At 69.7% G+C, this 16,593-nt stretch overlaps 1 protein-coding gene across 2 annotated transcripts; it reads left to right on the top strand.

Moving 5' to 3' along the window:
* The first annotated feature begins 1,426 nt into the window (after positions 1-1,426).
* Positions 1,427-16,593, top strand: FURIN (furin, paired basic amino acid cleaving enzyme). 2 transcript variants are annotated; one of them, XM_040570081.1, is made up of 16 exons: positions 1,427-1,619; positions 4,200-4,557; positions 8,599-8,697; positions 9,093-9,188; positions 9,693-9,821; positions 10,073-10,149; positions 10,496-10,584; positions 10,793-10,965; positions 11,899-12,111; positions 12,206-12,306; positions 12,408-12,511; positions 12,603-12,720; positions 13,737-13,916; positions 13,995-14,119; positions 14,516-14,632; positions 14,720-16,593. In XM_040570081.1, the coding sequence occupies exons 2-16, from the start codon at positions 4,378-4,380 to the stop codon at positions 15,286-15,288; spliced, it is 2,370 nt and encodes a 789-aa protein (XP_040426015.1). In that variant the 5' UTR covers positions 1,427-1,619; positions 4,200-4,377; the 3' UTR covers positions 15,289-16,593. The 2 variants fall into 2 exon arrangements, with proteins under 2 accessions (XP_040426015.1, XP_040426014.1); XM_040570080.1 differs by lacking the exon at positions 1,427-1,619 and adding an exon at positions 2,445-2,567.

Below are 16,593 nucleotides of genomic sequence, written 5' to 3'. Positions count from 1 at the left end.
GCAGGCTGCACCGCGGGGCAAGGTCAGGGTGTCTGGGCTGGATCCCCAGCCCCCCACGTGTGAGCACGGCCAGATGTTGTGTCTGGGAGCGCGGCTGCGAGCGCAGCCTCCCGAGCCTCGCAGCGCGCAGCCCCCGCGGCTGTCCCAGCCCCACGCGCCGGGGCCCGGAGCCTGCCTGGCGCGGGGCTGCCATGCTGCGAGTAAACACTGCCTGATCGATTGGGTGCCTCTCGGTGTCCGTCTGCCATCGCTGCCTTCTGTTTGGTTTTCTCAGCTGTTTGTGAGGGTCCCAGCCCTACCTCCCCAGCTTCTCCACTCTGCTGCCCGTCTTCTCCCAGCACTGTGGCGGTCCTGCTGCGCCCCCGAGCGCACCTTCAGGCTGGAGGTGCCTGCGAACAGGGAGGGGTGCTGCCCCACCACCGCGCTGCCCACTGCAAAGCACTGGCCCACGGGCAGTGTCACCGTTGGAGCTTGTGCAATCTCTGCAAGAGAAAGCCAAAAATTGACCTGATTTTTCTGTGAAAGTAGGTTTCTATTGATTGCAGTGTGTGGCTCAGCAGGGGAAGCCATGGGACACTGCGTGGCGCGGGATGCCTCGTGGGCAGCTGCTGGGCAGCTGGCGGGTGCCGTGCACTGGGAGTCACACACAGAGCTCCTGGCAACTCCTGGAGTGCGCCGATGCTACCAAGTAAAGGCCACCAAACTCAGTGAGACGTTTGAGAGGAGGGTTTGTGGTCCTTGCACACCCTGCCACGGCAACTACTGCACCCCTCCACTGTCCCCTGCAGGCAGCAGCTGAGGAGGAAGCTCTGAGCAGGTCCCCGGCTTTCAGAGGGTCGGCAGCCGCTCCGATCCCGAGGGGCTGCTGGCAGCAGGTCCCGCTCTGCGCTCCGGCTGCTCCCAGGTGAGCGGCGTTGTCTTTGGCAGGAGGAGCGATCGGCTGTGCCTGTCCAAGTCTAAGTGTGCAAGAGAGATGTGCTTCCTGCTCTCCTGCCCTGGAGCACCGAGATAAGGTGACAAGGGGTCCTTTGTCAGCTCCTCTCCCCACAGCCCGAGGTGCCGCAGGGCCGGGTGGAGCAGCTTTGTCCCCTGCCTGGGCACAGCCGGGGGCTCCTGGAGGAGGCACCTGAGGTAAGGCCCGGGCAGGGGCAGGGGCGGGGGCAGTGGCAGACGCGGGACGTGCCGGACCCATATATCTGGGTCGCACACGGAGGGCCCGGGGCAGCAGGAGGCTGTGCAGCGTGGCGGAGGCCGGGAGCGAGCGCTGCAGGGCGCGAGGGCCCCGGGCTGCCCCAGCCCCGCAGCTCGTGCGGCCGGCCGGGACCCTCTGGGGCAGTCGTGGTGGGCACCGGGCGGCCTGCAGCCCCTGCTCCTGGCACCGGGCTGTAACCAGGCACTGCCCTGCAGAATTAACCTAGTTTAGCAAAGAAAACTGCCCTGTGCCAGATTTTCTGGGCTGTTCTCGGCATCTCAGTTACCAAGGTGACTGTTTCCTGTGCGATTGCTAACGCTTCATATCTCGATCATGATATCTCGGTGACTTCCTTTTCTCTGTGAGATGTGCGACCTGCTCCTATCCTGGGCTTCTCCAAGCCCCTTCTGAAGCGTGCAGGATTCAGGTCAGTTGGGGTTCTGCTGCTTTTTTTTCTCGCACTGCCTTTCGCATCGCTCTTGGACACGCAGACCCCGCGTGCGGGGACGGCGGCGGGTCGCTGTCTGGGAAGGAGCGAGGCCGGGACGACCGGCGTTCACTTCTCGCCTTTCCTCCCGGCACCTGGATCGGCCGCGGAGGCTTTTTTCGACGGCCGGGCCCGGTGGTTTCCAGCCCGAACGCTCCTGGGCTTCCGCGGGTGCCCCCCGGACGGCTTCTCCGCCGCGCTGCTCCGCGCCGGCCCGGGGCCGCACCGCGGCGCCCCCAGCCGGGCCCGAGGCCGCGCTGCCCCCGCGCCCCCCCCCGCTCCCCGCTCCCCGGGCCGGGCCGAGCCGCTCCCTGCGTGCGGGCTCGCGGCCCGCCCGTGCGCCCGGGGGCGCGGGGCAGCCGCCTGCCGGGCGCCCTCCGCGGCGGGGCCGGGCCCCGGGAGCCCCCGGCCGGCGGCGGCGGGGACCGGGCAGGGGGTTGCGGCCCGAGCCCCGGCCCTCCGGCGCCCCGGGACCCGGCGGGGGCCGCGGCCGGCGGCGGCGGCGGCGGCGGCGGCGCCGGTGCGGGCGGGGCGGGCGGCGGTGACGGCATCCGGCGGCGCCCGGCGGAGCGGCGGCCGTGCCGCGCCGTGCCGGGCCGGGCTGCGCCGCGCCGGGCCGTGGCGGGCCGGGCCGGGCCGGGCCGAGCCGAGCGGAGCGGGGCCGAGCGGGGCGCGCACCCCGCGCCGAGCGGGGCCGAGCGGGGCCGAGCGGGGCGGGGCGGCGGCGCTGACAGCTGTAAACAAGCGGCCCCGCGGCCGCCCCGCCGCCCCTGCCTGGGCCGGGCCCGGCTCCGGGGCGGGCGCTCGGGGCTGCCCCGCGCCGTGACGCTGCGCCGCCGCCAGAAGGGCCGGGCCGCCGGCGGGACGGGAGCGGGCGGCGCCGCCGCGGTAAGGGCGCGGGGCCGGGGCCGGGGCCGGGGCCGGGCTTTGACAGCTGGGGCGGGACGCGCGGGGCCGCCGCCCGGCCGGGAGCGGGGGGCGGGGGGGTGCCGCCGCCGCCGCCCGGTGCCCCTCGTCCTCGAGCGCGGCCGGAGCGCTCCGCGCCGCACCCGGGGCTTTGCTCGGCCGGGGCCGGACCGCGGCGGGGCCGGGCCGCGGGGAGCCGTGCAGCCGCCCCGGGCTCGCCGTGTCGCGGCCTGCGGCAGCCGGGCTCGGCCCGCAGCGAGCCGCCGGGCTCCGGCAGCCCCGGGACGGGGCCGGGCGCGATCGCTCCGGGGCTGCGGGCGCGGCGCAGAGCCCGGCCCCCGTCCGTCCGTCCCCGCGGCTCTCCCCGCTCCTGCCCGCGGGCACCGGGCAGCGCGGGGAAGGCAGCCCTGCCCCGGCGGGCGCGGGCGCGGGCGCGGGGCTGCGGCCGGCCGGGCTCCAAGCACCGTGCGGCGCCGCGGCTTCGTCCGCACGTGGAGCGGCCCCGCCGGGAGCGTGGGGGGGACCGCGGGGCCCGGGGACCCTCGGGAGGGGCCGGGGGCCTGGCGCGGAGCCGCGCCGTGTGTCCTCGCCGCCCGTTATTTCCCTTCCCTGGGGCTCACGGAGTCTTTCCCGCTGCGATTCGGGCCGTGGCACGACCCGGGGACTGGGGCTCCTCGGCAGCCTCCGGCGGGTGCTCGCCGCTCTGGGTGCCTCGGCAGGGCCACCTCTGGCCTCTCGCCACCGGGTATCTCCCGGCTGCGGTGTGCCTGCCGGAGGTGACGGCGGACCCCTTTCCCTGTTTCCTTTCTGTTTTGGGGATGAGTCACACCGGTGTCAGCACGTTGTGCTCCTGGGGAAGGGCAGAGCTGAGCTGCGGATGGTGACAGGCAGCGCGCTGCTTGTGACTGCTGCCAGGCGCGGCTGGGTCCATGGCTGGCAGATGAGGTGCTGGGGTCTGGGGCTCTGCTGACCAGGGAGCAAAGGCTCTCGCTGGCTTTGCTCCTTCCCACCTCTCGTTTTCCCCTGCTGCAGCTGGTGTGGTTCTGTCCCGGTGTACCATGTGTCCCCATAGCCCCAGAAGCACCCCACTGTGCCCAGAGTTCCCCATGTTCAGCCCGTCCGGGCCTGGTCCCTGCTCACAGCCCACAGCTCAGCCCCAGGCACGGCAGGGTGCAGCTCGCTGCCGGCACTTCCCTCCCGGGGGCAGGAGCCGCAGCCTGGGGCATCTCCTCGTGCCCCCCATGTCACCGGGCAGGCAGGGCTCCCCTCCCGGTTGCTCAGAGCTCCGTGCCCAGACCGACCCCTCTGGGTTGGAGAAGGGGCTCCTGTCTGCAGCAGGCTCCAGCAGCAGGAGGCACAGCCTCCATTTCCTCGCCTCCTTCTGCGCCCGGCTCCCCTCCCGGTCTGCCTCCCCTGTTTGTAAGCGCAAAGCATAAGCACACATTGGGCAATAGGCGAGGTAAACAGCAGCTCCGCGCTGGGGCCGGCCGCTGCGGAGCTCCGCGGGCAGCCCTGGGGCCAGCAGGGCCCTGCGTCGTGTGCAGCCAGCGGAGCCCCCAGCCCGGCCCACGGCCGCGTCCCGGCCAGCTCTGACCGCTCTCCATCTCCCTGCAGGTTGTGCTGCTGTCCTGGCCGCCCCACGCCCGCTGCCGCAGCTCCGTCCCCATGGTCTGTCGGGCTGAGCGGGGGCCGGCGGGGCAGAGCGGGGCCGCAGGGCACTGACACAGGGCGGACGCCGGATCTGCCGCTGCCTGGACCCTTGTGCTCCTGGTAGAGGAACCCCGATACTCTGATGGATCTGAGGCCCTGCTCGCTGCTCCTGCTCTGGACTCTGCTGGTTGCCCTTGTTCTCCTGGCCCAAGAGGTGTTGGCCCAGCGTATTTACACCAACACCTGGGCCGTGCTCGTCTCTGCGGGGCCCCAGGAGGCTGACAGGCTGGCCAGGAAGCATGGATTCCTCAACCTGGGCCCGGTAAGTCCCGCGCTTCCCTCTCGCCACAGAAGCAGTGTCCCCGCTGGCTCTGCTGCTGTCTGGGCAGGGGCTGGGCTCAGCCCCACTGCCGGCGGGTGGCTCTGCCTGGGAGGCCGGGCCCCTGTGTTTGTGCTGGTTCACTGCAGCCGTCTTGCACCCACGGTGGTGGTGGTGGCTGGCCGGAGCCGCAGCCTCCCCATCAGCGACACAGTCTGGTGGCGCGGCACGGCAGGCTCTGCCTGCTGGAGGTGGAAGGAGGAAAAGCCCATCTCGGGGCGAGGCAGCTGGGAGAGCTGCGCGTTGATGGAGGAGGGAAGGGCTCCAGGTGCATCTCCCAGTTCCTGCCCATGCTCCCCATGGCGAGCGGTGCCTGAGTGTGGTGCAGCCTCCTGCTTCAGTGAGAGCTGCCCTTCACAAGCCCTGTGTCAGCAGGTCCCCAGCGCTCTCGGCTTTCTCTGCCCTCAGCCAGTGCAGGGATGGTGCTGTGCTCTGCAGTGCCGTGGGCAGGACGTGTGGCCCCGTTGTGTCCTGTCCCTGCTGGCTGGCCAGCACCTCTTGAGCTGCTGTCACAGCGCTGTTCCGGCTGCCCAGGGCCCTGCAGTGCTCTCCTGGGCACCTCACTGTGGGCAGAGTGGGGCCCTGGGCTGGCGGCAGCTGGGTGCCCAGCGCGTGGAGCCTGGGGTGCAACCCAGGCCCAGCCTGCCGCCCCGGGGGTCTGATGGGTCTGTGGAGCAGGGGGCTGGCTCTGGGACAGCCCCCACAGGCGGAAGCAGCTCTGCTCTCCTCTGCCTAGCAAAGCAGAGCCTTCGTGGTTCTGCCGGCGCCCTGCTGTGCGGTGGGGATGCTGGGGCTGCGAGGGGCTGCGGTGCTGTGACTACCCCCGGCACAGGGACCCCGCTGTCCCAGAGCCCTGTGAGCCAGGCACTGCGCTGGGCCATGCTGGCTCTGGCAGGAAGGAAGCAAGGGGTGAAATCCCAGAGGAAGTTGCACAACTCATGGCTGCGGTGTCAGGACCTCGCTGTGAGCCAGCTGCTGGGAGCGTGGGGAGGGTGGCCACAGCGGGAGCCAGCGGGTGCCTCACCCTGCTGCCTGAGAGCAGCCCTGGCACAGCTGTGGGGGCAGCAGGGCTCTGGTTAGGAGAGCCCCAAGTCCTCCAGGGTGTGTGTTGGAGGACAGATGTGTGTCCTGCTCTATAAGAGGAGATTTGGGCATGTCCCGCTGGGCCAGGTCTCTGCCAGGTCTGCTGGGCGTGGGGCACAGGGCTCAGCTGCTCTCCCCTACGGCATTTTCTGCTGTGCTGCCTCTGCCCCGTCCTGTCTGCTGCCGTGGGGCCCCGGGACCTGGGCCAGGGCCGAGGGGGCACCAAGCCCTGCGGCCACGTCTCTGCCTGCCTGCGGATGCCCCACAGTGTGGTGCAGAGCCTGGGGCTGTGTTGGGAGGCTCAGCACAAGGTCTGGCTGGGCAGCACCCACCACCTGCCCCGCAGCCAGAGGCCGGCACCTTTCCCTGGCCCTGCCAGCTGCTGAGCTCTGGCGGAGCAGGAGCACGACCCTTGTAGTGAGCCGTCAGCTCGGGCTGCAGCAGGGGGTGTGGGCCCGAGCACGTTTCTCCCGTCCCGGAGCCTGTCCCGGTGCCTGCGCTGAGGCACGAGGCCAGGCTGGCCTGGGGAGCCGGCTCCCCGGTGGGGGTGTCTGAGCGGGGCCTGGGGAGCTGGTGCGGCTGGGACAGGATGCGGCAGGCAGCCCGGAGGAGGCGGGGAGGAGCGGGCGCTTCTGGCCGTGCCCTAGGGAGAGGCCCCCGGGGTCCATATCTGGGAGGATCCCGGCCCCCGCGTGGTGCCTGGATGCTGTCCTCAGAGGCACGCCGGCCTGGCGTCCTCCCTGCCCGCAGAGCCTGGGCGGGCAGTGGCCGCAGCACTGGAGTCCCCTGCGCCAGCGGGCTTTGGCAGCTGCCTGGAGGTGCTGGGACCCGGTCTGTAACTCGTGGCCACTTGCCCAGTGCCAGTGGCCTTGCAGCGGACCAAGAGGACAGTGTCTGGGGGGCGTGGGTCAGAGGCGAGGGTCAGATGCCCTGGTGAGATGGGAGCGCGGTTGTTTGTGCCGCCAGGGCTGGTGCAGAGGAGGGGGGCACGGGAGGCGCAGGTCTGAGCAGGAGATGGGCAGTAACGGGGGAGGCACCGCTGCTGGGGCTGATCTCCGGGTGAGCTGGCACCGTTCCCCATGGGATCGGCGCTGCCACCCAGCTCGTGGGCGTCATGGGGACGCGCGGGGCTGGGGGCGGCTCTGCCCTTGCTGAGGACAGGGACTGCGGGGGATTAGGGTGTCAGCATGTGGGCTGGCCGGCTCCCGGCTGCTACCGCAGCGTGTGTGCAGACCTAATCCAGCCCAGTCACCGGGCAGAGCCGAGATCTGCTGGCAGAACAATCGGGGCTCTGTTCATGCCCCTGGAGGGGTGAGGGTGCTGGGGGAGCCAGCCTGGCGCGGAAGCTTTTCGCCCCAGCACAGCACCAAGTGCTACGAGCAGTTGGGCATCCCGGGCTGGACTAGGGGGCACAGCGTCCTGTGGGGACGTGCTCCCCCGTGACCCTGGGGGCGCTGGGGGTGCGGTGCCACCCTGGCAGGCGGGCTGCTGGCTGCACGGGGCTCCACCTGCCTGTGCCCTGCAGGGAAGGCTGCAGAGCAGTCGTGTCTCAGCCTCCCCTCGCGGCAGCAGCAGCACCCAGCTGCCGGTCGGTGCCAGGGAGCGAGGCCCCACGTCACGGGCACCATGCCTCGGGGTGCCGGTGTGATCTGTGGCTTCCCCGGATAGCGCCGGCTGGCACAGCGGGGGCTCACTCGCCCACTGCGTTGTCCCTGCCACGAGCTCCCTCCCTGCCACAGAGCCTGCTCCAGGGGCAGGCGCACGGAAGGGAGCGGGGCCCGGTGCTGGCAGCCAGAGGCATCACCTGCCCGCACCAGCCTGCCCTGGCAATGGAGCCGTGGACACAAGCTGTGCCCCTGGTGTCCTGCTCCTGCTGTCCTGTGCCACCAGCGCTGGGCTGCCATGAGCCGAGTCCGTTCCTGCCCGTGTGCTGGTGCACAGGGGGAGGTGATCGCTCCTCTGGGCGGGGGCTTGTCCTGCCGGCACTCAGCCCCTGGGCAGGAGCAGGGGTGGCACTGGTCCTGCTGCAGGTCGGGGGTGTGTTCCCTCGCCCTGCAGAGCATCTGGGCGAAGTGCGGGACTTCGGGACTGCTGCCCTGGGGCTGCGGGTGCCTCGTGGCTGGGCAGGGCTCCCCTCCTCCCCCTGCTTAGCGTGGGCTGGCTGCGCGGCGGCCAGGACCATGTCACATCTGCAGGGCTCTGATAAGCTTTTGGGCTTTCCTTAAAGGTAACCAAGTTGTTGTGCCTCAGCCTGAGGGTCTGGGGTGGGCAGAGGGAGGGATGTCCCCTCCCCGTGCTCCCGCAGCCCTCGCCAGCCCAGGTGGGGGGGTCCTGCCCGCAGCTGCTGCCCAGGGGGCCGGGGGGCACGCAGCCCCTCTCCCGTCCCGAGCAGGCGGCTGGGCTGGGAGGGCTGGGCTGCTGCAGCCAGGCCAGCCTCCGGGACATGCAGGAGGGGATGAGGAAATGGCAGGACTGGAGAGGGCTTCAGGGTTTAAAAATAACCCGCAGGGAGGCTGTGCGGCCTCCTGGGCCAGCTGGGGCTGTGCTGACGTCCTGTCCCTCCCCAGAGCCACCCCCTCGTGCGTGGGGGCAGAGCTGGGACCAGTGCTGCCCAGCTGCTTGGCTGATGCTGCCTCCTCCCGGGGGGGTGGTGGTGGGCAGAAAAGCCGTTGTGATACCCCCACTTGGCTCTGCTGGTGTTGGTCACGTCCCAGGACTGACACACAGGTCAGAAACCAGCGCTCTCCCTACCAGGGCAGCAGCTTTGTTGGACCATGTGGGACTTACTGCCACTGGAGGTAGGGGTTCCATGGGCAGCCCTGGGGTGCAGGTTGCTGGTGAGGGACAGGGAACCGGGGAGGCTGTGCTCTTGCATCCATCCTGCTCCTCTCTCTGCTCCAGATTTTTGGCGACTACTACCACTTTCGGCACAGCGGCGTGGTGAAGCGCTCCCTCTCTCCCCACCAGCCCTGGCACAGCCGTTTGGCGCGGGAGCCGCAGGTAGGTGCAGCGTGGCGGGCGGCCGGCTGTGCTCGTGGGGCCCTCACAGCCAGCGGTGTGGCAGGATGGCAGCGGTCGCCGTGCCCTGGCTGCGGCCCAGGGGCCGGGCACGCTCGCCAGGCGTCCTGAGCCCTGCACAATGGGCGTGCGGCCCGGCGGCTGCCAGGCTCTTGCTGCTCAGCAGAGCTCGGTGCCCTGCCCTGCCTGCTCCGCTGGAGCAGAGCCTGTGTCAGCGGGGCTGGCGCAGCGGGCGGGGAGGCCGGGAGGAGCCGGGGCTGGCGGGCCCCTGGGATGCCGTGGCGGCGACGCGGGGAGGTGCTGGCGGCTCCCTGGAGGGCACGGGCGGGAGGAGGGCAGGCAGGAGCAGCGGGAGCCCCATGCGCTTTCTGCCCTAGGTGCGCTGGCTGGAGCAGCAGGTGGCAAAGCGCAGGACCAAGCGAGACGTTTTCATGGAGCCCACTGACCCCAAGTTCCCCCAGCAGTGGTACCTGGTGAGTGCTGGGGGAGGGGGGGTGGTGGTGGCACCCGAGGGAGGGCTGCCAGGCCGCTGCTGCCAGCCAGGCTGGGGAGGAGGAGGAGGAAGAGGAAGGGCTGAGGCCGCAGCCCTACATCGTGTCACTGGGGAAGAGGATGCATGTGCCCTGCTGGGGCGCTGGCAGTCGGGGCAGCTGCCCCTTGCCTGTCTCAGAAGCTGGGTCTGTGCCTGCACTGCCTGCCCCTGCACCGAGCCTGGGTGCTGGCACAAGCCTGCCTCAGCACAGGGAGCTGTGTCTGTGGGACGCAAGCACCGTCTGGGACTCAGCCCCGTTTCTGAGCGCCCTCCTCAGCCAGCCCCGTGCTCTGTGCAAAACTCCCATGGGATTTCCTCACCCCCACGGCACAGCAGAGAGCAGGGCAAAGGCTGCCTTTACAGATGGGTGTGGAGGGGCCTGCACACCCCGCTCCCAGCGCCAGCAGTTGGACATAGCTGATAACGTCAGGGCTTCTTTTGGCAGTACAACACCAACCAGCGCGACCTGAATGTGCGTCAGGCCTGGGAGCAGGGCTACACGGGCAAGGGCATTGTGGTTTCCATCCTGGATGATGGCATCGAGAAGAACCACCCTGACTTAGAGGCCAACTATGTAAGTGTGGGGCAATCCCTGGGCGGTGCACAGGAGCCTGCGCAGGGGCTGGTGTCTGCTCATTGCACCCCCAGAGCTGCATGGCACAGGGCTTGTGCCTGCTATGGGGGTGTGGGGGGCAGCAGTGGTGGTGGGACTGGAGCCTGCACCCTGCTCAGCTCCGTGCTGGGGCACACGGTGCAGGCATGGCCCCAGGGCGGTAGGGCTTGCTGGCCAGGGCACAACCTCTGACTGCCAGGTCTGCCTTCCAGGATCCAGGGGCAAGCTTTGATGTCAATGACCAGGACCCAGACCCGCAGCCCCGTTACACTCAGATGAATGACAACAGGTGAGGCTGGCAGAGCCCGGATGCGGCAGGGACTCACAGGCAGCATCAGCCCTTACAGATTTTGGGAGGGTGCCGGGGTGATGGCAATTCTGCCCCATGGAGACCTCCCTGCCTCCCTTTCTGACACGAGCTGCGTCCCTTGGGGCTGCCTGGAACCAGAGCAGACCGCTGAGTGCCCCCTGCCCCAGAGCTCTGCGGGGTGGGCTCAGCAGGCCTTTGTTGGCAGCCTGGTTTGGGGAGGGGTGGGGGTGGAGGCAGCCTGGACGCTGCCCCCCGGCTGTGGCTGGTACCCAGCGCCGTGTTCCTCGCTCCCCGCCGAGTGCCCTTGGTGCTGTTCTGCCTGCAGGCACGGCACGCGCTGCGCCGGGGAAGTCGCTGCCGTGGCCAACAATGGGATCTGCGGTGTCGGCGTGGCTTACAACGCGCGGATCGGAGGTGGGTGCCACCCTGTCCTGCATCGAGTGCAGAGCCCGTGCTCAGCTCCACGGGTGCCTGCGACGTCGGCGCTGCTGCCAAGGCAGCAGACAGCCCGCAGCACCGGCCGGCAGCAGGCGGAGAGCCGTCCCCAGTGGCACCGCTGCCCTGCGGAGCGCGGCCGCCCAGCCCAGTCCCGTCGCCTGTGACATCTGCTCTCTGGCCCTAGGCGTGCGCATGCTGGATGGGGAGGTGACTGATGCAGTGGAGGCCCATTCCCTGGGCCTCAATCCCAACCACATCCACATCTACAGTGCCAGCTGGGGCCCAGAGGACGACGGCAAGACCGTGGATGGCCCAGCCCGGCTGGCGGAGGAGGCTTTCTTCCGAGGAGTCAGCCAGGTGAGCAGCAGAGTTTGCTGGGGCCCAGCTGAGCTCCTGCACCTGCCCCGGTGGCTCTGGGTGGCCGGGCAGTCCCGACTGTCCTGGCCATCCCGCCGTGAGTCGTCTTTCAGCCCGGCCCTGGGATCAGGCTCTGTTGGTTTTTCCGGTTCTTCCTGTGCGATGGCTCTGAGTTAGGGCTCCTCCTGCGCAGGGTGCTCCCCCTGCCACCCGTGCTCCCTGCTCAGGAAGCTCCCAGGAAGCCTGGTGCGGGGACCATCCCTCCCTCCTCCCCGGAGCCCCGTTCTGTTTCTGCCTTGTTCCGTGCCAGCTGCTCGCCCTTTCCTCCGCCTGTCCTTCCCCTCGCTGTCCTCAGCTGCTGTCAGCTCCGTCGTGGTGTGGCTGCGGCGCAGCCCACGTGGCTCAGCTGTGCTGTGTTCTGCCTGGGATTCCCTGCACGGAAATGCTGGCGTGCTGTGTGGGGTGTGCTGGCGAATCCCCCTGCTGTGCCGTGCCAGCTCTGCTGCACATGCTGTGAATGGAGCCGTGGCGTTCAGGGGTTCAGCAGCCGGCTGGGAACGCTCTGTGGAGCTCCCACGGGGCTGCCGGGCAGCTGCAAGTCCCGTGTACACAAACCCCTCGTAGCCAGCCAGGCAGAAAAAGGCACCGGTTCTTGCAAAGTCCTCTGCTTGTGTTGCCTCTGCAGAGCTGCTTTGTCCACCTCTTCCTGTAACTCGGCAGCAGCGGGGCATGGCTGTGCCGGGGCCCAGGCCAGCAGCCGGCCGGGAACATCCCTGGGGCCCCGTCTGCGTCTGCTCGGTGTTGCCAACTCAGACCCAAGCTCTGCGGGGCCAGGGCTGTCTGCTTGTGCCCTGGCTCCCGCGTGGCGCCTTCCGCTCTGCCGTGACGCGGGCGACGTGTGGGCACCGGTCCTCACTGTGCCTCTGTTGTTAGGGCCGAGGGGGGCTGGGCTCCATCTTCGTCTGGGCGTCCGGGAACGGGGGCCGTGAGCACGACAGCTGCAACTGTGACGGTTACACCAACAGCATCTACACGCTGTCCATCAGCAGCACCACGCAGTACGGTAACGTGCCCTGGTACAGCGAGGCCTGCTCCTCCACCCTCGCCACCACCTACAGCAGTGGCAACCAGAACGAGAAGCAGATTGTGAGTGCGCCGCTGGGGGCCGCGGGGCTGAGCGTGTGGGAGCTGAGCCAGCGGCGGGGGCACAGCAACCCCTACCCGGGGCCCTTCCTTGCAGGTGACCACTGACCTGAGGCAGAAGTGCACCGAGTCGCACACAGGGACGTCAGCCTCGGCACCCCTCGCTGCCGGCATCATCGCCCTTGCCCTGGAAGCAAAGTAAGGCTGAGCACAGTGGGGCCGGGCTGGGGAGCCCTGCACGAGCCCGTGGGGCTGGAGCCAGCCGGGCGCTGGCACCTGAGCCTCGCCTCTCCCCGCAGCAAGAACCTGACGTGGCGGGACATGCAGCACCTGGTGGTGCAGACCTCAAAGCCAGCCCACCTCAACGCCAATGACTGGGTCACCAATGGGGTCGGCCGCAAAGGTACCGGGGTGCTGGGAGGGGGCCGCGGCAGCCCCGGGGCGCGGGAGGCAGGGAGGCCCCGGGGGCGGCGCTGACCCTGCTCTTCCCGCAGTCAGCCACTCCTACGGCTACGGGCTGCTGGATGCCGGGGCCATGGTGAGCCTGGCCAGGAACTGGACCACGGTGGGACCGCAGAGGAAATGTGTCATCGACGTCCTCACGGAGCCCAAGTAAGGGCTGGGGAGCCCAGGCAGGCGCTGCCCAGCAGCCAGCAACGGCAGGGGCTGGGGGGATGCTCGGCCCCAGGGGGGGAGTGTGTGGGGGTGCTTGGGGCTGAGCTGCGCCCTGAGCCCTGCGTCCCCTGGGCCACCCTCCTGTGGGGACTGGGGCAGGGCCAGGGAGCACAGCTCGTGGCCGCCCGGCGCTGGATGCTGACCGCTGCTGGGCTGGGCCGGGCACAGCCGGGAGGCGGCCGCGCTGTGGTTTTGGGAGCAGCCAGCACAAGCCATCATCAGACAGAGGGGCTTTCAGGGGTCAGACAGAAGCTCCTTTTATTCCCGCTTGGCTGCTGCCACCTCAGCACTGTCTGCCCGGTCTCGTGTGCAGCTGGGGCAGTCCCGGGCCCTGGGGAGGCAGCCCTTGGGCATGGGGGGGCTGGGCCCCATCTGCGCCTGCTGCCCTGCCCCGTTCCCCTGGGACCCGGCCCCAGTGAGCAGGCGCCGGCCCAGGTCCCGCACGTCCCGAGCAGGCGGCCCCTTGTGACCGGAGTCCTGTGCCAGCACCGGGGCTGTGCCCGGGCAGCCGCACACGAGCGGCAGGACGGGGATGGCCGTGCCCATCCAGCCCTGGCTGCGCTGTGCAGGGGTGGAGCTGGCCCCTGGCTGGTGAAGAAGGGCCCCATTCATGGCTGGCACAGAGCGGTGATTCAGCACGCACTCAGCAGAGCAAAGCCCTCTGCGCTCCTGGTTCCCCGGGACCTGGGGTGAGCTGCGTGCGGCAGCAAGGCTGCACCACTCGGGGCCGTCTGCTTCCTGCGCCCCGTGCTGGCGGCGGGGAGCTGCCGTCAGCTGCTCCGTCACTGTCTCCAGCTCCACCGCCTGCTCGCGGCACCGCTCAGTGCAGGGCCGGAGAGCAGCTGAACACCCCTGGAGTACGTGCAAAGCCCTGCAGCGGGGAGTAGGTCCGGGGCGCCCTGTTACAGCCTCCGTGAGGTGGGGTTGGGTTCACTCTTGCCATTCCTTGGCAGGGACATCGGGAAGCGCCTGGAGGTACGGCGGAAAGTAGATGCCTGCCTGGGGAAGGCCAACTATATCAGCCGGCTGGAGCACGCGCAGGCCAGGCTGACGCTGTCCTATAACCGTCGGGGGGACCTCGCCATCCACCTCGTCAGTCCCATGGGCACCCGCTCCACCCTGCTGGCCTCCAGGTAGTTGCCGGGGCCGCGGAATGCTCCAGAGCTGGCACAGGTGGTCCCCAGAACGCCATCGTGTACCTCTCTCCCCAGGCCCCATGACTACTCAGCTGATGGCTTCAATGACTGGGCCTTCATGACGACGCACTCGTGGGATGAGGACCCCTCCGGGGACTGGTTGCTGGAGATCGAGAACACCAGTGACGCCAACAACTATGGTAGGGGTGGGCTCGCTGCTTTGCCCCGAGCCTACTGTGGGAGTGGGAGCAACTCCTGTGCCTGGTGTACACCTCGTGCCCCTGGGCAGGGCGGGCTGCTGGCTCCTGCCGCTCTGCAGCGACCTGGGTGGGCAGTGGTGTAGCTGGGCGCACGGGGAGGGGACACGGCTGCTCTGGGGTGGTGAGGGTGGGTCTGAGGTGGTCCGTCCCTGCGCTTGGGCGCTCCCTGTCTGTGCTTTGGGGAGGGGCCCCTGCAGGCTCCCCTGGTGCGGGGGTCTGCCAGGCAGAGGCACAGCCCTGCCATCTCCGCACAGCCCGCAGTGGGTGCCGGTGCAAGCCCTCCCCCTGCACCCATCCTGTCAGCACGTTGGTGGGCCTCACTCTGCCTCATTTCAGGCACGCTGACCAAGTTCACGCTGGTGCTGTATGGGACGGCCACCGACTCCCCCAGCCTCTCCAACCAGCTGGAGAGCAGCGGCTGCAAGACCCTGACCCCCAGTCAGACGTGCGTGGGTGAGTGCCAGGCCCTGGGGGGGGGGGGGGGGGGGGGGGCGGGCGCACGGGTGGCCCTCCGGCATGCTGACCCTGCCTCTCCCGCAGTCTGTGAGGAGGGGTACTACCTGCACCAGAAGAGCTGCCTGAAGCGCTGCCCCCCTGGCTTCGCACCCGGCGTCCAGAGCACGCACTACAGCCTGGAGAACAGTGTGGAGCCCATCGCGCCCCACCTCTGCCTGCCCTGCCACCCCTCCTGCGCCACCTGCGCGGGGCCTGGCCCCAACCAGTGCCTGACCTGCCCCGCACACTCACACTTCAGCAGCCTAGACCTCTCCTGCTCCCACCAGACGCAGAGCAGCCGTGCGTCCCCTGCCCTGGCAGAGGGCGAGGGGCTGGCCGAGGCCCCCCCTGCAGCCAACTTGCCCATCCTCATCGCCAGCCTCAGCTGCGTCTTCATTGTCATCATCTTTGTCACCGTCTTCCTGGTGCTGCAGGCGCGCTCGGGCTTCAGCCTGCGGGGCGTGAAGGTCTACGCCCTGGACAGCGGGATCATCTCCTACAAGGGGCTGCCCTCTGACATCTGGCAGGAGGAGGGCCCCTCCGAGTCGGACGGTGAGGAGTACGAGGCCCACAACGAGAGGACTGCCTTCATCAGAGACCAAAGTGCCCTTTGATGAGCCCTCCTGCCCCTCCCTCCTCCCTGCCCAGCGCCACGGGGCAGGGGCAGGCGAGGCCGAGGGGCCCCGGACTCTGCCCCCGTCCCCCTCCGCGCCGTGGCGGCCTGGGGCTCCCCACTGCCAGCACCGTCCCTCAGCCCTGGCCTGGACGGCAGGCACGGCCCTGCCGGCACCGTCCTCAGCTTGGCGCCGTCCCCGCCTTGCACCATCTCTCACGGCCCCGTGTCCACCCCGCACCCCAGGCCCGTGGGTTGGGTGACAGCGGGACCCTGGCGCTTGCTGGCCCTGTGCTGGCAGCCACGTTCCTTGTCCCGGGCAGGCGGCTGCTGCTGGGGACCATGCGTGTGTGCTGGGGGGGCAGTGCCCGGGCTCCCCCCCGTTGTTGCTGCAGTGGGGCCGGTGGCGCAGGGGCGGCTCTGTCCCTGCGGGCTGAGCCAAGCCTGGGGCATGGCGCCCTCTGCGCTGCTGCCCTGAGCACACCCTGGGGCTCTGCCTGCCACCCCTGTCCCCTGTTGCTCCCTGGCTCCCCGCCACCTACCCAGGGCCTGTCTGCCCTGCCTGCACCCGTGCCCATCAACAGCAATAATGGCCAGGCCTCAGCCTCTGCTGCCCGCTTGCCCGCTGCCTGCCCGTCCCACCACAGCCACGGCCGCCTGCAGGGCGGATGGAGCCCCCTGTGCCAGAAGGCACGGGCAGGGCAGCGCCTCCCCTTGTGCCCGAGGCTGGGCCCCCAGCGAGGGGAGGGACCCCCTGCCCTGGGGGGCAGCCCCAGCCCCCCCGTTTTGCCCCTGGGCAGGGCCCTGTGTGCTGCCGGCCGGCTCGGTCAGGCAGCGCTGGTGCCTGCCTGTGCCCTGGCTCTGCCTGCGCGCTGCCTGTACCGGGCAGAGCCCGGCAGCCCCGGCCCCCCTGCTCCTGCCCCCCGACGTGCCTTGCCCCCACTTGGTGACAATCCGTTCTGCTCCCCGCCAGAGCCCCCGGCACTGCCTGCCCTCAGCCCATTCCCTGCGGGGTGGGGGCCGGTGCCGCCAGCCCCTTCGCCGCCCGCCGCCACCGCCGCGCACCGGGGCTGCGGCACGGGCTCCTGCCTGCCCCGTGCCCGCGCCAGTCCCAGCTCCTCACAGACGGAGCTGCCGGCAGGGGGGCCACAGGACTATTTTTCTATAATAACTTTTTGGTGCACAGTAATTTTTTCTTGTAATTTAATCAGCCGGGAGCTGCCTCCTGAGCCTGTTTTTAATTTAATGGATGTGGATATAACGCTAGAGAGACTGAGTTATTAAATGTTCAGAACTATGCAAACCA

The sequence above is a fragment of the Cygnus olor genome, chromosome 11 (assembly GCF_009769625.2).
Source record: "Cygnus olor isolate bCygOlo1 chromosome 11, bCygOlo1.pri.v2, whole genome shotgun sequence".
NCBI classification, from domain to species: Eukaryota; Metazoa; Chordata; class Aves; order Anseriformes; family Anatidae; genus Cygnus; species Cygnus olor.
The sequence above is the reverse complement of the archived record's forward strand: the minus strand, read 5'-3'. Positions and strand labels throughout refer to the sequence as shown.